The 22,800-nt window shown below is 34.2% G+C and overlaps 1 protein-coding gene across 1 annotated transcript in view; it reads left to right on the forward strand.

Moving 5' to 3' along the window:
• The window catches only part of RASA1 (RAS p21 protein activator 1), a 112,715-nt gene extending 90,176 nt beyond the window's left edge, over positions 1-22,539 (forward strand). Inside the window, exons 12-25 of the mRNA XM_057307130.1 lie at positions 1,956-2,043; positions 4,004-4,081; positions 6,067-6,224; positions 6,710-6,786; positions 8,037-8,209; positions 8,535-8,694; positions 9,781-9,923; positions 11,364-11,479; positions 12,196-12,282; positions 14,517-14,584; positions 16,163-16,251; positions 17,853-17,930; positions 20,253-20,387; positions 21,429-22,539. Of these exons, the coding sequence (XP_057163113.1) occupies positions 1,956-2,043; positions 4,004-4,081; positions 6,067-6,224; positions 6,710-6,786; positions 8,037-8,209; positions 8,535-8,694; positions 9,781-9,923; positions 11,364-11,479; positions 12,196-12,282; positions 14,517-14,584; positions 16,163-16,251; positions 17,853-17,930; positions 20,253-20,387; positions 21,429-21,512 (1,534 nt within the window). The 3' untranslated portion in view covers positions 21,513-22,539. The remainder of the gene's footprint in view (positions 1-1,955; positions 2,044-4,003; positions 4,082-6,066; positions 6,225-6,709; positions 6,787-8,036; positions 8,210-8,534; positions 8,695-9,780; positions 9,924-11,363; positions 11,480-12,195; positions 12,283-14,516; positions 14,585-16,162; positions 16,252-17,852; positions 17,931-20,252; positions 20,388-21,428) is intronic.
• Positions 22,540-22,800: the final 261 nt, after the last annotated feature.

Below are 22,800 nucleotides of genomic sequence, written 5' to 3' on the forward strand. Positions count from 1 at the left end.
TCTCAGATGAAAGCCTTCTCTTTTAAAGGCCCTAAAATCATTTGTCTCTCCTAGCAGTATGAAACTGCTGTGCTGGTTAGTTTTGGGGCCTCTTAGATGCTGCTTCCTTCTGCTAGGCTTCTCAGCTTCTTGCCCTGTGCAGTTTAGGAATTGGCAAATGCCTTGAAAGGAAAAGCTGTGGAGAAGTTCAGGCTCACCTCACTATGATCTTGGCCTCTTAAGTCTTAGTTGCTCTGTTGTTCTCCAGTGATTTCCAACAGTTGTCTTTTGTTTTATTTATATTTTATGGAGCCAGGAAGGCCATTGTGATTCAAGCCACTTTCAGAAGCTGAAGTTTCCAACTTGTATTTGTATTATTTTATAGCATTCTCAAAGCATGAAAGGATGGTTTTTAAGTAAATATTAAGCTTGTACTGTGGGTATTTTGCTATGGCCTCCTAACGCTGAAGTAAGAGATATAATCTGGTTAATGCAAGAAATAGGAATAACATTTATTGAGTTTTGAGTTTCAAAAACATGAAGGCCTTTATTTATTTAGTAAAGATTTTATTTACTTATTTATTTGAGAGAGTGAGAGAGAACACAGCAGGGTGAAGGGCAGAGGGAGAGGCAGACTCCCTGCCGAGCAGGGAGCCCCATGTGGGACTTGATCCTGGGACTCCCAGATCATGACCTGAGCTGAAGGCAGACGCTCAACCAACTGAGCTACCCAGGCGCCCTGGCCCTTACTTACTTACTTTACCTATTTATTTATCTACCTACCTACCTAACCTACCTACCTACCTACCTACCTATCATTAATTATGTTCAGTTAGCCAACATCATTAGTTTTTGATCTAGTGTTCATTAGTTGCACATAACACCCAGTGCTCATCATAACACATGCCCTCCTTAACACCCATCACCCGGCCCCCCAGCCCTCCATGCACCCACCCCCCTTCTGAAACCCTCAGTTTGTTTCCCAGAGTCCAGAGTCTCTCATGGTTTGTCTTCCTGTCTGATTTCTCCCCCTTCAGTTTTCCTACCCTTCCCCTATGGTCCTCTGTGCTATTCCATATGTTCCACATGAGTGAAACCATACGATTTTTGTCTTTCTCTTCTTATTTCACTTAGCATAATCCCCTCCAGTTCCATCCATGTCGATGCAAATGGTGGGTATTCGTCCTTTCTGATGGCTGAGTAATATTCATTGTATATATGTATCACATCTTCTTTATCCATTCATCTACTGAAGGGCATCTCGGCTCCTTCCACAGTTTGGCTATTGTGGACACTGCTGCTATGAACATTGGAGTGGCCCTTATTAAACATTTATAATCCTTTTCAGGTCTAGTTGGAAAGACAACAAACACATCTTCAAAAAAGATATAAACTATTTTAGTATGGTGCATACTATTGGAGGACAAGAACTGATATGTACTGTATACCATTGTTGGGTTATTTAATCATCAGAACAAGCATATGTGTGAGCAGATGTTTCCATTTTAACAGATGAGGAAAAATTGTAAAAAAAAAAAAATTGAAAATACATATAAAAATAGATTTTAAAAAATCACCCACAATCTACCTGTGAGAGATAACCACTAAGAACATTTTGGTCTAGGAACATGTCTAGTCTTTTTCCAGCACTTATGAATGTATAATATATATTACTATGAAGTAATGAATTTATAACATTTTGCTTTAAAAAGTGTTTAGATTAGCTATATGCAATTCTAGCATAAAACATTTTTAAACTTTGCAAGGATTGATAGAATTTCAGTGGTGCTGACAAAAAGTTCTTAAAAATATATGCAACTGATATTTTCTTTTCAGTAATGCTTTGGACAGTGGAGTATTGGTTCTCTAAATTAAGAATGATGTCAATTGAAATACATTATATATGTTGTGATTTTTGGTGTGTTTTAATGCTTTTTGTTAAGCTTCCTAATCACTTTTCTGTTTATATTTTAAAGGCCAAACTGTTTTCAGATAGTGGTTCAGCACTTTAGTGAAGAACATTACATTTTTTACTTTGCAGGAGAAACTCCAGAACAAGCAGAGGTAAGTTAATTGTTTTCTCAACGACTGCTAACCTTTATTTAGCTCATGTTTTCTTTTTAACTAAGAAACTATTGCATATATGTTAAAGTAATACAAAGGAAGACTGAAATCGAATAATCTTTTTATTTCAAGGAATGAGAACTCTGATGTGTAAAATTTTTTTTGAAAGAAATGCAGCAAAAAACTCAGTGAAGGGCTATTAGGAATGAGAACTCCATTTTAAATTGATCTTTAAATACTCTGATGTTGAGTCCAACTGAGAATGCTCATTTAAAATCCTCTCTGCAGAAAGGTTATAGATATTCTCAGTACAATTGAAAGGTAAGCCAGTTAGTTTTGCAAACAAGCATTGTTATTCTTTACTGGTTGAACTTCATGTCTAAAAACAGAAGTTCAGTCATCAAAAATAAAAGTATTTGAGCAACTTTGTTTTTCTCTAAACCTACATATGATGCCTACTTTCAGCACTAGGCATTGATCCACATGCAGTGCCCTTCTTATTTTATTAAACTTTCAGCAGTGCTGTGACAAGAGAATCTTTTCCAAAAACTCTTTTTAAAAATACTTTGATTTCTTTGAACCATAATATATCAGGGGTGTTTACTGGTATTTTATACAAATACGGTGATACTTCTTCTGCTTATACTCTACGGGAAGAATCTGAAGGTGGTTAAGAGGTCAAAGAAAACAACTTTTTGTAAATAGAAGATACTGTGCCAATTCTGGATATGAGGCAGAAGCTTTTAAAACTGGATCCTGGCATGCGTCCCTGATTCATAAATTATGAAAATATCTTAGACTGTAGAATTGATGAATGAGCCACATAATGTTTTGTGGTTCACAATTGAATGTCATGTTTCAAATCTTGGCAAAATATTTCAAATAAACATTATTAACATATAACACACAAAAAACCTGGTTTTGTGGGTATTATCCCTACTATTTAGATGCAGAAAGTAGAGTTCAAAACATTTTGTTAACAGTTTTTTTTTTTTTTTTTGAATGCTAGAAATTGAGTTAGGAAAGAAATTTAAACTTCAGTTTCCTATCCTCCAATTATTTCACCAGGTTCCCTCTTTCTAAATAAAGGTATGTTATATACCTTGATGACATTTCAGTATAAATAGAACATTTTCTTATATTTATATGTAAGCTTTACATATTCTTTATTTCCATATACCACTTGAAGTCCAAAAATACTATTGGTATTTCCAGTTTTTGTTACTTGGGTGGCCTTTGGGATCGGTGGTTACTCTCTTCTAGTTCTAAAAGCTATGGTATTTGATTAGGTCTTAATTTGTTCTGTAAAGACGTCCTCTAAACATTCAGAGTTCAGACTGAAATAGTCAACAAGCTAAAGATAAACTGAGTAAAGCAGTAGTGCACAGCTTTGTGGAAATAAGTAAGCTAAAGTGAAATATTTAGCTTTATTTTTGATAAACCTAAGATTTCTCCAAACCACTAGATAAACATTTGAAAATATAGCGTCTTGAATATTAGCCTGAAAACTGTTTTGAATCTAATGTTACATTTGAAAGGCTTACAAATAACCCAGACCCCCTTACACATTCTACCCTTATCATGGTCTAAGGTAAGAGTAGGTGCTGGTCATCAAGTCAGTCATCACATGATCAGTTGGTTTTGCAATCAGCCCTCCTTTCACAAAATATAACTGTTTAATAATTTTACATGGATTTTATTTTTTGGCTAATTAATGGTCACTCATGGTATACTTAACATTAATTTAGGGATTCAACAAAAATACAATTTGAAGGATGATTATAATTGTTTTGGTCATCGTTTTATTTTGTGGGGCCCCCAGTGTAAAAGTGCAGCACACTCTGAGTATAGCAGTGGCCATCTGGAGCAGGAAAGAACTGAATTTGGGGGAAAAAATCCTGATGATTGGAAACTGAATAAACTAATGTATATTTCTTTGACATGCTGTTATTTTTTGTAGGACTGGATGAAAGGTCTGCAGGCATTTTGCAGTTTACGGAAAAGTAGTCCAGGGTCATCTAATAAACGCCTGCGTCAGGTGAAACTTGATTTTCTTTGATTTGATGTTATCACGTTTCACTTTATTACTTTGCTCTTTATTTCTATCAGAACTGTTTTGGGCTACATTTCAAACTCTTCTGAGTACTTTTTTGTTTGTTTTTTAAAATATTTATTTATTTATTTATTTTTATAATATTCAGTTAGCCAACATACAGTGCATCATTAGGTTTTGTACGTATATACAATGGAATATTACTCAGCCATCAGAAAGGATGAATACCCACCATTTGCATCAACATGGATGGAACTGGAGGGGATTATGCTAAGTGAAGTAAGTTAAGCAGAGAAAGACAGTTATCGTATGGTTTCACTCATGTGTGGAACATAAGAAATAACACTTCTGAGTTCTTAAGAGAAGTTTATCTTTTCAGGCATTTTAAAGCCATGCTTCCACTTTGTTCAGTAGCAGGAGAAATATTTATGAAAAAGAAGTTTCTTTATATACATGCTGGGTACTTAGTCCATAATGCCATCTTTTGAATACATACCAAGGATTTTTTTTTTCTTTGACTTAAAATAACAATACCAACCAACAACAATAGAAACCATTCTGTTAGGCACTTTCATTCGTTTTTTTCTTGAAAGAATTATTTTGGCCTATTTCAAAAAGTACAACTAAAGGTAATTATTGAAAAGATCATCTGACTTTAAGTATTAATCCAAATAAACTTTACGGTTTTTTGCTTTGTAGTCTATTGTGTAACTGTTAGCTAGTGTCCTGTCTTATTTGAACCGTAACATGTTGTACGTGTTCATTTTATAGAGTTAAGCTGGGCTTTCTCTTTCTTTCTAGGTATGTATAGTCAACTCTGTACCCTCCATATCTTTGCTTTTTTTTTTTTTTTCTGTATTGTTATCCCTAGATAGTTGGAAAAAATAATTTTAATATTCTTGAGTTTTGAGGAACATTACTACAGCATTTATTGACCAAAGGTGATTCTTGTTTTATTTATGGAAATTTCCAATAAGCTTTGTGAATTTAATATATTGTTCTATTGCAAGTCAATAAATGGTTAATATTTAGTCAATAAATGGTTAATATAAGTTACATTTCCTGTAACCAAAAGTCTGACCCTTTCCCCAAGGACATTTAATTATACACATAATTGTGTTCTCAGATCTTTTTTTTAACGTTTTTGTAAACTGTAAAAAAAAAAGTCAGACTGAGTTTTTGCAGATTGTGTCTTGTGTGAAACTTTAGCTATGAAGTTATCATTTTTAGCTATAATACTACAGAATAAGAAATAATAAAATCATAGCTAACATCTCTTGAGCCCTTTTGCTGGTACTCTGCTGTATGCTTTTACATGTATTATTTCGAATCTTTACAACAACTTGCAGTGTAGACTTTATCCTAATTTTCTGAGGAGTTGAGGCTCAGAGAGGCTGACTTGTCCTACACCATAGAAGCAGTATGTGGCAAGGGGGAAAGAGAACCTGATACTAGAAAGTGAATGATCTCAGTTTTGGCATCAAAACTGACAAATAGCTTCTTTGGATTTGTATCTTTTTCTGTAAAATGAGAAGGCAGGATCAGTGTTGTAAACATATTTTCTAGCTGTGGAAGTTTATAGATAAATCTCCCAGGTGAGCTTTATATAACCTACAGGATTTTGATTTGGGTGGTGACAGTTTTTTACTTAAGTTAAAATAAAATCCTCTATTTCCATTTTCTCTGAACTATTTTTTAGTAAAAAAGGTGCATTTCATTAAACTGCTACAAGAATGTAATTGGAGGAATAACTTAAAATGGCACTTTTTAAAAAAAAAAAGAATTATTTTAAATGCTTGAATGTTGTATTTTATACATCACATAAAAAGGAAAATATAATTACAGGTCATAATGTCTGAAGAAAGGGGAAAAATTAGTCAGTTTTGGGTTATTTTTAAATAGTAATTACTTTTGAAACCTAATGCATAATTCTTGAAATCTGGGGTAACAATTTTTTGTGTTTTCTTTAGGTCAGCAGTCTTGTTTTACACATTGAAGAGGCCCATAAACTCCCTGTAAAACATTTTACTAATCCATATTGTAACATCTACCTGAATAGTGTCCAAGTAGCAAAAACTCATGCAAGGGAAGGGCAAAACCCTGTATGGTCGGAAGAGTTTGTCTTTGAGTAAGTCTGATTTTATCATTACATTAAATCTTTTTCTTTTACCCTTTTGCCCCTGCATTCTCTCTCTCTCTCTTTTTGTCTCTGTCTCTGAACTACCAGAACAAAGGGCTGAGTCCAGGCATTTTAGTAGTACTTATATATTTTTTCCCTGCTTTTATTACTGAAGTGCTGTGTTCTTGGTTTTTCACCTAGTTATTAATAGGAATTAGTGTTAACTGACAAGTTCAGAAGCATTTACTTAAGAGACATATAAAAAACGTTTACAATAGTTTCCAGGATTTACTTGAGGAGGTTAAAGATAGTAGGAAAAGTATGATTTGCTTGTCTGCATTCCTGTATTCCAAATAATAATACGTTTTGAATCCAGCATGCATGTTCAGATTGTTTAATAGCAGAAATAAGGGACTTATTCGATAGTAGAAATAAAAGACTTAGAATTTGATGCCAGGGTATTTTGTTAATTCTTTTTCTTTTTGGTCCTCTAGTGATCTTCCTCCTGACATCAACAGATTTGAGATAACTCTTAGTAATAAAACAAAGAAAAGCAAAGATCCTGATATTTGTAAGTTGATACAGAAATTTTACTTTTTTAAACTCATAATGTAGTCTAAAAAAGTGCAAATAATATATAATTTGACATAGTTTCTTTTTGTACTTCTAAAAGTTTTGATTGTTGAGGAAGAGTTTCATAAGATAAAAAGACCAAAATGGCTAAATAGTACATATTGTAAACTTAAACTCTTGATTTAATCTTTCATCTTCCCTTCCCTCCCCAGTGGACAGGAACAAGAGAACAGTAAGAGTGGCCATATTTCTATGGTGCTTCCACTATCCCTTCTTTGTACTTTGTAGGTTTTTCCTGTTTTCGTATAGTTTTATGTAAGTGGATAAAATCACTCTATTAAAAATTTTTCTTTAAATTTATTCATTTCTGGTGAACCTTTTCCATTCTTATTCTCAGTAGCACACCTTCACCCAGCCTGTTGCTGAAACAGGTGGCAGTGAGATTTAGCCGTTCACATCAGAGTGAATTAGGTTAATACCTTCTTAAAAGTCAGCCTTAGGGAAAGAAGTGATATACATGAACAGATCAAAGCCTGAATTTTCCTCTACAAAATATTTATTCTGTCGGTTCTGTACTATTTAAATGCTTAACACTTTTTTAGTGGTTCCCTGTTACTTTTAAAATAAAATCCAAACCTGTAGTAAACACAGAAGAAAGGCCCTTTCCTGATCTACTCCTCCACCATGTTGCTTTCATAGTGTGTCTCTGGTATATCCTCTCTCTAGTTATACCAGCTTTCTTTGTAGCTCTGAAGCGATCCATGGATTTTAAAAGTGCCCATCATACCTTCTGTTTGGACTATGCTCTTTTTCTCTGCCTTTCTACGTAGCTACACCTCCACAGCCTGTTAAGTGTCAGCTTAAGGGTTACCTGTTTGGAATGGATTTTTCCATGGGCTGAATTACTTATTTCTTTTACTTCGGTAGCATTAGCCACTGTTAACAGCACTCACCACACTGTATTGTACCATGATTGATTTCTTGCCTTACTGTGACCTCCATGCAGGTCATAGACCGTATCTTAATCATGTCTGTATCCCATGTCCCTGCCTACCATAGTCTGGCACAAAATAGGCACTGAGTAAATGCATGAAGTAAGTATCAAGTATTGAATTTGTGTTGCTACTGAAAACTCCTTTAAAGCATTTAACACTACAGAGAAGACAAAATGTCAGGAAAATTTAGTGGTATGACGAATTATAGTGTCCTCTTTTTAGACAGTAATCATCTGATGTTTTTCTATTAAAGTATTTATGCGCTGCCAGTTGAGCCGGTTACAGAAAGGGCATGCCACAGATGAATGGTTTTTGCTCAGCTCCCATATACCATTAAAAGGTATTGAACCAGGATCCCTGCGTGTGCGAGCACGATATTCTATGGAAAAAATCATGCCAGAAGAAGAGTACAGTGAATTTAAAGAGGTATTAAGTTATTTACCAGTCTAATTATTTTTGATGGAATTAACAGTAAACATTTAAACAAAAAATTCCTTAAGTTAAACATAGTAATGTCATACTTAGTGCACCAGTGATGGGCACAGAAGGTTAAAATTAAAAAACCTTGCAGTAGTATGATGTTGGTCTTAAGAGACTATAAATATGCAGGCTGTAAACTCATTCTATTTTTAATAAATGTATTGAATAGAACATATTTCTAAATAGAAGAACATAAGAGAATTCCTGTTCATCTCATTGAGAACATTTAATGCTGTGTACTTACAATAATCTTTCTCGATGTCATTTTTAGCTTATACTGCAAAAGGAGCTTCATGTAGTCTATGCTTTATCACATGTATGTGGACAGGACCGAACACTACTGGCTAGCATCCTACTAAGGATTTTTCTTCATGAAAAGCTTGAATCATTGTTGTTGTGTACACTAAATGACAGAGAAATAAGCATGGAAGGTAAATAAGCTACTCTGTTTTTCTTCATTAAAAATTAAAGTCGGAATGTCAGTTCTGATCCTTGTGCTGGCTAACATTTGGCAGTTTCTGTCATGGTAAATTATTCCACTAGAAGCCATAAGAAAGTGACTTCTTTATCCCTATCAGTGGCTTATGGTGCTTGATTATTAAGAATAGTTTGGTGTACCTACCATATTCTCTCATTTATATTTTACTTATTCTTTGCACAAAAGTTAGGTGACAGCTGCATTTTATTTCTAGCTTCTATAGATAGGTAGTTCCCAGGTAATAGAGCTGGACACATGGTGCTTTGTAACAGCTTACAGATTTGTCACAGTTAACCCCTTTCCAGCTAGCACTTTGGCTCAGTAACAGTGCTTGCTTCTAGGTTCTCCAATAAACTATAAAAGCTAAAACTATTTCCTCCTAATCATAGAAAATGTGAAAGATAGATTTGTCAGGAAAGATAAAGTGATGGTCCAGATGTTACACCGAGACTGTCTTTTTTTGGCAATATTTGTGTTTTTTAACGTAATAATTTATACTGGGATTTTGTGGGTTTTTTTTTTCATTTTCTTCATTAAAAAAATTGGAAGTATAATTGACATACAATATCCTGTTAGCTTCAGGTATGTATCATAGTGATTTGGTATTTTTATACTTTTCAAAATGATCCCTATGATAAGTCTATTTATACCACTATGTTATATTCTTATTTGGAAATTAACTCAGAATTTCCAAAGTGTGGGCTCAGTGGATAGCAGAGCTGAAGTCTGATCTTATTTTTGTCACTCACTGGCTCTTTGGTCTTAACAAGTCCTGTACCCATTCTAAGCCTTTGTTTTTTCTTATGAATATGGCAGTGTCAGCACCTCCTGTTGATCTAATGAATAAAGTCCTTTGAAGAGTTAAGTTTATAGAAATAGAGGGTGTCATTATAATTCATACTTCAGTGCTGGATGCAAATAAGCATACTTACATGGGTATAATGTTTGAGGAAAAAATGAGTTCATTTAATTTCTAATCTGGTTTCACATTAGTATAATCCTTTATATAACTAATCTTTTAATATAAATATTTATGTAGATGAAGCCACTACTCTCTTTCGAGCTACAACACTTGCAAGCACCTTGATGGAGCAGTACATGAAAGCCACTGCGACACAGTTCGTTCATCATGCGTTGAAAGACTCTATTTTAAAGATAATGGAAAGCAAGCAGTCTTGCGAGGTACGAATTTCATGTTTTAAGTATTTCAGCAAAGAGCATATTTCAATAGGTGATGCTTTATAGCTAATTACATTTTAAGGAAAATATATTAGCTTTTTAAAATTATTCATCAGGGCATTTACACATTTTGCAATACATTCAGAAAAATGTTAGACAAAATAAACTTTTTAAAAAAGATGTATTTTGAGATTAAAAACCTCAAATTCCACCAGAAATTAATGAAAGTACTTTCTCATTTATCCTGCTCTACTAATAATAAAGTGTATGCTGCTTTCAGAAAGTGTACATAACATAAATTGAAGTGTTTGCTAGAGACTTTGGTTGTATAACCCAGTTAAGGTCGATGAAGCACTTCCTAATAACAGCCAGGGGTATCCTTGAAGGTTTTGGGGGTAAAGAAGTACAACATATTCCACTCAAAAGCAAATAAAAACATCCTTTTAAGATTATTAAGGTTTCAGTGTAAATTCATAATAAACATTAAGAGAAAGAGTGGAATCTCACATGGTTCTTCTCTTATTTTGAAGATAGAGTGACTACAGAAGGAAGATATTAAATACATTTTTTAGATCTGATACAAAATTAATAAAACAAGTAATTGCTTTTGGTAATGTACACTGGGAGCTGTCAAATGTTAATTTTGCACTACAGTGGTCAGTTTTTACTAATTAACCTAAAGGGAAGAAATTGAGGATCCAGTGTTGAACACCTGGGGTAATGCCGTAGTTGGCCTAACTGAAATGGATACAGAAATCCAGCAAGTCTGCACAGTGTTCGTGGGCACTAGATCAGGCTAGGGAAGTCAGACTTACATAGATGAATCTATTCCACTGATTCTAGATCAGAATTCTTAGATTTCAAGGGTTACTGAAAATGTTTTGAGAAAGGTTCATTATTCTGTCTACGGCATTCAGAAAAGCCTTTCTATTTTAATCGGTATTTGTTTTCAAATAAATACAATTAAAGATAGGTTTTATAATACATGGTGATCATTATTTAAATACTAGTATATTTGTGATCATATATATATATCACATATACCTAGTATATGTGATCAGTAAAGCTGGGTTTTTGTCTTCTAGTTGAGAATATAATTTTGAAAATAAAGGCTAATCCATTTTCTGTGGCTGTAAAAATCTATGGTAAAGCATGGTAAATGAATAAAAGAGAATTTTAACACTGGTATTAATCCCAGAGCAAATGAAACGTGCTGAATAATCACTGCTTATTGTATTGTTTTGTTGAATAATTGGGAAGTAATGGTAAATGAGGAGTTCCGTAGAGCAAACTACTTAAAAATTCCCATTTATATCCAACCCCCCAAGACTAAAACAGATTGAAAAGTGGAAAAACAGAGAACCTTGAAAACTACTGTTTGATTACCTTGATTCATTTTATCATTGCCAAGATGCATTTATATTACTTTATTCCTTCTCTTAGTTAAGTCCATCAAAGTTAGAAAAAAATGAAGATGTGAACACTAATTTAGCACACCTATTGAACATACTTTCAGAGCTTGTGGAGAAAATATTCATGGCTTCAGAAATACTTCCACCGTAAGTGGTGAAATTTTAATTTGACAAGAAACTGTGTATCTGCATTTTGAAAAATTTGTATTTCTAAAATGTGTAAGCTTTTCCACTGTCCTAATAAATGTTTTTACACTCTGAAAAAGGGTTTTTCAGTCTTCCAAGGTGAATTGTGTTTAAGGCAAAAGAGTGACTTGAAGAAACCACAGTGGTGAAATACATTAAAATAAAAACAAAATTATGTTTTTACACAGGCTAACATATCTGGTTTATACAGTAACTTGGGTAATGAATAGAGACTTATAATCTCAGATTTGAGATCATTAATATCTTGGTTAAATGTACACCAGACAGTTAGTACCTGCTTAACTGCTTTTAGTAAAAGTGAACTCACTCAGGTAGAAGTTATCATAAGTCAAAATCCATCTCCCTGGAATCTGAACTTAGTATTTCCTTTGTATCCTCATTCCAGTACTTTTTTTCTTATTTTTCATTAATACAGAAGCAATGTAAAAATGGTCAGATTCTTCCAAAGTAAACGTAAAGAATTGACTAAATGATGATGAAAACTATTTGTTTTCCTTATCCCTTGCCAAATGTTTCCTTCACTCCTTGTAGCAGAGTACTTTTTGGGGGGTAAGAGCCAGTTGCATTAAAATGTGTATTTGGCAAATTAAGCTTTTGGCTCAGTGATCAGCATTTTCCCTTGCTTTATGTATTGAGATGTTGTGTTGTTTTGGCAGGACACTGAGATATATTTATGGGTGTTTACAGAAATCTGTCCAGCACAAGTGGCCTACAAATACCACCATGAGAACAAGAGTTGTTAGGTAAGGCTCATCAATCCATTTGTTAAATCACTGTGGATAGCGTGCACTGATAGGTGGGTGACTGTGAAAATCGGAAGAGTAACAGTATATAATTCCAGACTTTTTTACTTTCATGTCAGAACCCTGTTGAATATTTTCTGAGTTCAGATGGCTACTACAATTTAACTTTACTGTTTGGTGTTTTTTTTTTGGAAGTTATTAAGAGATATTTAGCTACCTTGTGCGTTTTCTAAAAACCTGAACACCCATGTATGATCAGAAAGAATGAGGTTAAAAGTTCTATAATCAGCAAAATCTGTAGCTAACATTCTATAGTACTCTTCATACACACTATGCATTACCTGCATGCATATATGCATATACCTCTCAGGAAGGAAAGAAGAGGGAGGATGGGGAGAGTGGGAGGAGTGAAAGGGGGATTGACGTGGTGCTAAGAAGGAAGAGCAGTCAGTGCTAAGAACTGACGAGCTACTGACTGGTGGGTTTGTGGCAGTCTGACTCGGGGCTAATCTCCAGCCAGAGCCTCTTGCTCTGAAGCTGTTTCAGTGCACTCGCTGTGCAGTAATTAGGAGGAACCGCTTTGGCAAGTTGCAGAATGTTGTACCTTGTATACAGGGGGACTTCATGATCACTATTTTAACTTATTTTTCCAATGAGGAAGCAGATCTGTAGAGGTAAAAATGGTTTGCTTAAGGTTATAAAGAAAGGTTGTGCTAAGGCAGAACTAAAGGCCAACCTTCTAAGGTCCAGTCAGCTCTCTAACACTATTATAGGCTTTTGTTAAGTACACCCGTGCCCGCTGAAGACAACTGGAAATTCAGTGCAAAAGCATCAGAGAATATAGCAGTCTGCTGATACTTTATGTAGAATACATATGCCAGTCATGTCATATCACCTTAAAAAAAAATAAGACAACCACTAAAGATACTAATACTGTACAGTTAGTTGTGAAAAATGTGTGTCAATCCTGCCTGCAACCTAAGTTTTGTAAAGAGGCTTCTACTCTTCTTGTAGATAAAATTTCTCTTGGTTAGTAATGATAGGACATAAGTATTAAAGAATGGTAGATTCTTTATTTCTTCTCTTTAGTAGTGATTGAGAGGAATTAGAATTAGCATTAAGTTTCAGCACAATTTTGTGTGGGATGTAAATTAAAGCCTCTGTAAACTCTGTTTCAAACGAGTATAACTGTTAAGCAAACAGCAGGAATTTTTGCTGTGTGAATTTCTGACAGTACAGAGTTTTTAAGGGGCACTTATGACCAAAGTGATGATTTCTGTCCCTACTTTTAAATATATGTGTAGGTACCTAGCATCCCTTTTAAATTTAAAATCACTTCTAAAAATTCAGAGAAAGTAGATTTGCATACTGAAATTCTTTCATGATTAAATGTTGGTAGGTTATATTTCAGATTCAAACACTTATGTATCAAAATGTTTTCAAGCAAAATTTATGCAAGATTCTTCACAAATTAGTTTAAAAGAGATATTTAAAGAGCTGATAATTGTGTATTGTAATTGCAATAAATGCTATATGAGAAGTAACATTCATTTCTAAGAGTCCAAAAAGTAGTAAACTGTCATTAGATTGGAAAGTAAATGCTGAGAATTTGGTTTAACTGCTCTGTAATGGAAAAGGTGAAAGGTGAGGTCTTTTTCTTTATTGCCATAGAAGCTCTATAGCATTCGATTGTATACATTTTCATTTATCAAGAAATCACTTTTCTCTATAGAACGGATTCTTTTTAGGATTCATCAGCAAAATCAGTGTAATTAACTTGATTTATAACAGACTTTATTGGGCTTATTCTGTTTAAGGAAAGAAAGAAGTGAGAGAAAGTGAGTTTTAGGACCATACAGGCCTGTATCTCTATGAAAAGGTTTTTTTATACTCCTATAGTATTTCAGAAATTCCTAGTGTTCCTAAGGCTATTGCTTCCTCAAAGTAAGTATATTGGAATAAAGAGTTGCCAAGACCATAAATGTTACAGATATAACTTAAATGTTCCCAAAATCAACTGAAAATTCCAAATTTGGGAAAAGCAAACAGTGTAAGAAGCAGAGATACATGTTCTTAAAGTAAGATACTTTAGCTTACTATTTTCTTGAAGCTGTGTTTGGGCTTCTTTACATCAGTTCAAAGTTCATGGTTCTACAAGTATTAAAATTTTTGTTTATTTTTATGTAACATATATAGTAGTTTTCTAAAAAAAAAAAAATTTCCCTCCCATTCAGTGGTTTTGTTTTTCTTCGACTTATCTGTCCTGCCATCCTGAATCCACGGATGTTTAATATCATCTCAGGTAATCAGCTTTTGATAAACTTTTGGAATTAAAAAAATTAGAATAAAATTTGGTATTATTTGGTAAGATTATTCATTTTTTCTTTTACATCTGATTTTTTATTATCCAGTTCTAAGACTTGATATAAAACATTCCAAAGCGCCCTTTTCTTCTTCCCTCCTTTTGCTACTTTACCTTCTCTATTTTGCTTCTTTTCTTTCCATCCAGTATCTGAAGCCTGAGGCGGCAATGATTAGACACGTATCACTTCTACCCCATCGCTACCTGTGTCTCAAGCTCTCATTATGACTTTTTCAATCTACAACCTGGCTTTTTCAGTTGGGAAGAGGTTTCTGTGTGCTTTTAGCCCATACTAGACCCTATCGCTACCACTGCAAGTTGTATTTTAAGATCAAAATAAAATGATAACTACAGTTGCAGTAGTGCTCTGTGAATACCTGACTGTGGTCCCTTAGAGATGGAGAGGTTTGTCACCAGTTAGATCATGTTACTTGGCCGGTTTAAACTCCAACAAACCAGATTTGGTTTTACGTATTGCCTATATGTCCATTATGCAAGGACTTTCAGATGTCATAGGCATTTTTTAAAGAAAGGAGAACAGTGATATTTGTGACTACAAATGTAATAATGAGCCATTATTAACAAAAGGAACCTGAACCATTTTTCTTTTAATAATTAGAAGCTCAAAGTTGTATTTAAAAATCCTTTGGACTAAATCTTAAGTTTTACCTTATTATAGTTATAGTCCTCGTGTCTCTGTCATTATCTTCTGTTGCTACTAAAATGGTTACATCTATGGTTCTATTAAGAATTAAGGGTGTAGAATTCTGGAGAGATTGTTTATCTGAATGTTGGTCTCTGAACCACTAGGCAGTACTCATTTATAGTTCAGCAGCTTAAGATACAAAGATAACATTCTAAAATTAGGCAGTCAGCTAGACTTACCTATATGTTTTTACTGTTAAATAATTCTGTTATGTCTCAAGGCTTGTATGTAATAGCTGCATATGATTTTCATTTACACCCTACTATGCATATTCTACAGGGAAATGTTTCCTGACCAGTCTTTATTATAGTTTATTCTCTAATATTCTAAGTTTATTAAATTGTTTTTCCCCCCTCACTGTAAAGCAGAAGTCCCAGGCTTTATCGTTGTTACTGAGCTTTAAAGTGATTTATTTATGTAGTCATTGGAGGTTCGTAGTAGGGACTTGCTCACATTGCAAACTGCTAACCTGCAGGGGGTTGAAATTAGCTTTGTGAACTGTCATGAAGCAGGTGTGCGGAGTGACAGTCTTTTTAGCGATAAAGTTAAAGCTCTAAGGTATTGTGAAATATCAACCAGCTGAGAATTGCTGAGTCTCGCGGCAGCACCCTTTTCACAAACTAGAAGTTTTGATAAGTGTATTTAACTTTCCCCCTTTAACTCAAGTGTTTTGAATTATACAGGTCATATCATTTCCAAGAATGTCAGTATTTTTAGCAGTAAAGAAATATTAAAGTGCTAACTCTATACTGCTTTACCTGAAAGTGCCTTTGGAGTCAGTGTCATTACCGGTGCCCAATTCTCTCTTACAGATTCCCCATCGCCTATTGCTGCCAGAACACTGATATTAGTGGCTAAATCTGTGCAGAACTTAGCAAATCTTGTGGAATTTGGAGCTAAGGTAAAAACATTTTGATACCGGAAAATGTCATTTACCAGTGAAACCTTGAGATACAACCATAGAATAAAGATATAATGTTTTCAGTAGTGTCTATTTCATAAACATCGTTATATTTTTGTTGGTATGTGTGTCTTCTTAAAAATATTTAAAAATTTTACATTTTAATGAAATTTTTAAAACCGCTGTTTTAGTGAGTATAGAAAACTATATTTTCTATTTCCAATATAGTAAAATTCTCCTCGTAAATATAAAAATCAGTAAGCATATTTTTAAATGTACTCAAGTCCATTTTATTTATTTCATCATAAACATTTACTGTAAATAACTTGGATGAGTTCTTACTGTAAATAACTCGGACGAGTTCTTAAAACACCCACATGTGCTCCCACTACCTAACGATAAGGATTGTTAATATTCTGGTAGTGATTGTACCGTGTTGCCTGATTTTGTCAATATTGAACAAACCTCTTGCCTGGAAATGTAACTATTTTGTTATTCTTAATGATGATTATTCCATCATGTAGCTGTTAAGTACTCTTCTACTCAACAGTTAGATGCTGCCAACTTATCACTGTTACAAATACTGCTGTAACAAGTATCCATATATATTTCCTTTCAAATTTGTCCAGTTGTTTCAAACTAATTTTGGAGGAAAATCCTAAGTAATACTTCTCTGCTCCCCAGAGCCTTGCCCAAACTCATTATTATTCAGTTTAATTTTTGCCAACCTGCTGGGCAGAATGTTACTTTGATTTTTTTGTGTCAGTTTCTTTGGAATTGACTGATGAGGTCTTTATCATCGTTTGTTTATTGACTTTAAAAGAGCTTGTGATAATATTAAACATTTTCTGTTTTACAACATAGCACATTTTAAAATAGGCTTAATATTTTAATACGAAGAGCAGTTTATAGTAAGGCTTAGCTTTTGAATTTATCTGAATAGGCAGGCAGGTTGTGATACGTATTCCTGTTGCAGTCGTTAGCACGCTGTAGCTTACTTACTTATATTCTCTGCTAGATTCTAACCTCTGGGTTAGGCCCAGGTTTATCTTGGCAGGTGGCAAATAATAGTTTCTCAGTAATTATTTTTGAATGAATTACAGTTGACCCTTGACACACAGGTTCAAACTGCATGGGTCCACTTATTCATGGTTTTTACAATACCGTAAATGTATTTTCTCTTATGATTTTAATATTTTTTTCTCTAGCTTACTCTATTGTAATAATACAGAATAGAATATATGTAACACACAAAATATGTGTCAACTGTTTGTTGTCCGTAATAAGGCTTCTGGTCAACAACAGGTTTTCAGTCACATTTTTGAGGAATTAAGTTATTTATGGATTTCAACCAGTTGGCGTTCGTGCTTTGGGTTTTTTTTTTCATCCACAATTTCTTACTCTTTCATGGAAATATTCCTGTTCTTCGGTTTAGCTATTTGCTTTTATTGGAAGGAAATTTATATGATTAAACTAATTCTTGTGAACATGTATTGCTGTTGATGGACATAATTAGATTTATAAGAATCCTTGCTACGTAAGTGGTGGTAGTAGATTGGTGTTTGTTTTTGATACATATATGGTAAATGTTTTGTTTTTAGGAGCCCTATATGGAAGGTGTCAATCCATTTATCAAAAGTAATAAACATCGTATGATCATGTTTTTAGATGAACTTGGGGTATGTATATATTTCTTCAAGTGCTTTGAGACCTAAATTTAATATCGCTGAGAATTAACTCATTTAAGCAACAACTTAGATTTTTATCCAAAACTTAAAAAACAAAAACACGGGCCTCTGGATGGCTCAGTTGGTTAAGCCTCCAACTCTGGATCTTAGGCTGGTGAGTTCAGGCCCCACATTGGGCTCCACTTAAAAAAAAAAAAAAAAGCCTGTTTTGTCTACCTTTGTAAACAAACAAATTGATTGTAACATTTATTCTTAACACTAAATGGTTTATACCAAGTACTCATTATTGTGGCTTTTGTACTTCTTGTGTTTTTCATTATCCTTTTAGCTGCTCCATCTCCTTACTGTGATACTCTGTTGCTGCTTTTACTTAGCTGCTGGTGTATGGAACTTGAAACAAGATAGATGACCCAGATCTGACCAGGTTATATAAGTAAATGGACTGCAGAGTGTTCTTGGGGCTTGACTAGGAATAAAATACATGGATTTAGTATTATACTTCATTCAGTAGGACTACTGATGTCTTATTCGGGGCCTTTATAAATTGTGATTATAAAATTAATAGCAATTGTATATAAAAATTCCCTAAGACCCTGTATTTCTTAGTAAAGAAGTTGAATTTTCTTGTTACAAATTTACAGATAATGGATTAAAAACTAAAATATATTAGTAATTCAGTTCATATATAAAAACAAAGGTTTATCAAAAAGGTTATCAGTTTAGCCAGGTGTATGGTGTTAGGGAATCCTAGGGTAGGAGACTGAGGTGCCCACGTTCTGCCTTAATGTATTCAGATCCAGTTAAAACCACAAGCACACCCGTGTGCAATGCAAGTAACTAGCACTTCCTGAGGGCCCCTACTTTGCTACCTCAGGGATAAAAACCAGTGTGAAAGAAGTTATTTACAACATAGGTCCATACTTAGGATAAAAATGAGAAAAAAAGGGGCAAAGGCTAAATGTCTATGTTTCATATATATATATATATGAGCTCAGGGACGTTTAAGAGGTAAAAAAAAAATTCCTTACTACCAAAAAACACAGTTGGGTCAGTGATTGAAAAAATTCTTACTATAGTATTGTTTAAAGAACTGTGAAAACTGTACAATATTTAAAGCTACTGAGCTTTGACTTAGGCTATATACTTCTGGGTTTTTAGATTCAAGGTTAGGACTCCATTTATTTTCCATAATCACAGCTGTCTACAGTTCAGCTTTCTTATCAGTCTTTTAAACCGCTTAGAATTCCCAGTATTCTATTCTTCCTGCCTCATGTTCTTGTATTCCTTTACCACATGTATAAATCAGATTCTTTTCAGACTCACTTCAAATATCTCCTTCAGAAGGGCTTTGATGAGCACTAAACCTGAGTCAAAAACCTTTTCTTCTGCTTCTGAAATATTCTCTGCGTATCTGTGTTGCTATGTCTTCTAGAGAGACTACGAGCTCTCTGAAGGCAAATACTAGTGTCTTTTACCTCTATAATCCTTCATTCACCAAATGAATGGGTAACAGAGTTAATTAAGAAGAATGAACTATATTTCAGTTGTTTGTTCATGCCATAGAAACTGAGTGTTTTGCAGTTTTTAGGAATGTACAGCAAATTAATTATCACAATTACGGAGAGGAGTGGATTTATTCAAAACTACCAGCAATCTGCATCCATGTTGAATTTTATTCTGAGGCTCAAACTAATACTGGTATTTAGTGCTAATAAAGCACGAAGTCATTTAATGAACCTTACCTGAAGATACCATAATTAACACTGATCATTTCCACACATTATCAAGTGTTTTGGGCATAGTCCATAGATAATCAGTAAGCCTGACAAGTTCTCCTCACACTTCCATAGTGTAATTCCTTACATACATATACTGATAAATTGGGACAGACTATAGCAGCTAAATAATGAAACTGAGTCCAAGAAAGTGGAGGAATTTTAAGTTTCACTTGCATTTAATCCAGATTAGCAGTTACACTATTTTCTTTTTGTTTGTTATTGTTTTGCTCTATGTGCCAGATCAAAAAAAAAACCCCAAAACTCTCTAAGAATTTAGGAAGCCCACTTATTTAGAATAACTAATACTCTACAATATTCTGCCATGCTTTGTAAGAAAATTGGAACCTGGATTTTATGTGAATACTGAGGTCATAGAACCTTTATCAGAAATAGCACTGAATGTTACATAGCATCTTAGACTCTTGAGAAATTTAAGAGAACATTAAAAATTCCGTTTACTATAAGCATTAAGATCTTTTCAGAAGTGACTTTAAAGATTTGTATTTCTAAATGCAGTTTTATCATTCTCTTAAAGAATGTACCTGAACTTCCAGACACTACAGAGCATTCTAGAACTGACCTGTCTCGTGATTTAGCAGCACTGCATGAGATTTGTGTGGCCCATTCAGATGAACTGCGAACGCTTAGCAATGAACGTGGTGCACAGCAGGTAGGGTATTTTTGCCAGCCTTCATTTAAGTGACGTTGGATTAGCACTTAAGCAGAACGTCAGTATAAGACTCTGAGAGGTAACTAGCTGAATTATGGTCAACATTGTTATTTTATCAGTTATATTTTTAAGAATCTGAAGCCTCCTCCCCAAAGATCTTGGCGGAGGAATAATGGACCCAGACTAAAATTATGTGTTTGACACTGCATAGTATGAACTCTACTGAAAAATGGTGGTGTTACACACTTCAGAGATGTGGCCTGATGTACACAGCGCATGGCCCAGTGACTTGCAAACTCCAGATTCGGAGATTCTGGAGTATGGCCTTGAAAACGGTCATTTCTAATCAGCTCCTCCTGAGTACTGTCACTGTACTGGCCAACCATTTGGCAGGGGCCTTGTAGAAGAGATTAAAATTAAAGCACTGTGTTTGTTTGTGGATTCTGAGTTTTCTTCAACCAGAGATTCTAAAATCCTCAAGTTTAGGTAATCCTCTAGCTCATTAAGATTCCAGTCACTTTAGGCCGAATGTGTGCCATTGGCCTGTTTATGTGTCCCTGGTATATATATAATGCCTTCCTGCTACACTGGGGCTGAGTTTGTTACGATTTGCCTTAAATTACAAATGAAATTCTTACTGGAGAATTTGGCCTAATTAATTTTAGGCCCAGTGTAGTCTAGTCCTGTTTCTTCCATGATACTTGATAGTGTTCACTGGGCTGCAAGCTGATTGATCTTATGGGGCTTAAGATGATTTGTAATGATCAGCCTATCTTCTAGCAAGATGTTCTGTCCTAAGTAGATATGAAAATGCCAAATAAATGAAATTCTGTTTAGTGTACAAAAATTGTATCTTGACCAAAAAAATTGAGTCAAGGACTGAATAATAGAAACGTTCACAGTTTTATGCTTTTGTGTAGAATGGTTAATATTAATTCCTTTGAATTGATGTGGCTTTTTACAAAATCCAGGTTCCCTGAAGTTTCTGACTGAACTTTCATTTATTTACTAATTGTTTTCTTACTATTTTTCCTTGTTTAGCACGTACTGAAAAAGCTGCTGGCTATAACAGAACTGCTTCAGCAAAAACAAAACCAGTATACAAAAACTAACGATGTCAGGTAGCAGCCTTCGCCCAAGTGTTCTGCTTGGCTTCAGCATGCCCAACACGGTAATTCACATCAGTATCATGTCTCCTTTGCTCTTGCCAAAAAACAGCACACCTTTCCACATTCCAGTGATGTGTGAGCTATGCAAACAAAATCCAAGATTCTGCTGGTGAGTACATGTGCCAGCAGCTTTGTAAGCTGTCTGTGCAGGAAATTTGCACTTTTTCCACATACGGAATCAATCTTTACCAACTTCTGAGCCTTTGGTGTACCGATCACCTTTCACACAACAAAATGCGAAGACTATTTCTTGAACTTGGAAAATATGTTTTCAATACATCCAATTGCCAAAGTTTTGCTCCGTCTTGGAAAAAGAACTATGAAATCAACTGACAAGAAAAAAAAGCATTCGGAGTATAACTGGATTGCTGACTGTTCTTACTGTAACTTCCTCCCGATTAGGAATACGACCGTTTGACTGTTCAATGACTATTTGTATTTACAGTTTCCAGAGTCTGACACTCTAATTAGGAACAATCTTTCTTTCTTTGCTGTATACTTTTTTAAAATACTGTGCTTTCTCTTGAACTGTTGAAAAAAAAATATATAGAATGGATCTATTGCTCATCAGCTTTATTTTTTAAACATACCACTTATTTTGTTGTAATTGTCAAAGGCTGTATTTAGATCTCATGATGCTTTCGTTAAATGTTTACAACAGTAAATAGTTTGAATTCAATAAATATTATTGGTCGTTGTACTGATCAATGCATGTTACCTATTCATCCATTCTATAGATTAGATTACCATTTTATGTGTCTAAAAATATCTGGAATGCTTTTGTTGAAAGTACTCATTTCCAAATTGATTTTTTACACAGCTATCCATCCATCTCTGAACTTCTGACTACTACTTGTTCTATCTGCTGCATAGTTTGTATTATAGTTTTATTTGCTTCTGTATATGTATTTTTGTGAAGTATTCACAAGGGTTTAAGTTAAAATAAAACCAAGGGAGATCTTGAATAATTAATTCTGTCTAAATACAGCTATGCATTCAATTTCATTATTTTCTTCCTCCTTTTAGGGGCAGTTCAAAGTTAGTACCAGAGCAAGGCCCAGGGAGAAGAAAGTAACAATTCCTTCCCTGCCATAATTGTGCAGGAGAGGGAGAAGGCATACCGAAAAGTACACAGCAGAAAAGCATTTTCCACAGTAAAAGAAAAAATAATTTTCTAAAGGACTGGATCCCAAGAGCAACACTTCAGTTAACACTTTAAAATACAGAAATAAAGAACAAGGATT

This window comes from Ursus arctos, unplaced genomic scaffold (assembly GCF_023065955.2).
Source record: "Ursus arctos isolate Adak ecotype North America unplaced genomic scaffold, UrsArc2.0 scaffold_5, whole genome shotgun sequence".
Lineage (NCBI taxonomy): Eukaryota > Metazoa > Chordata > Mammalia > Carnivora > Ursidae > Ursus > Ursus arctos.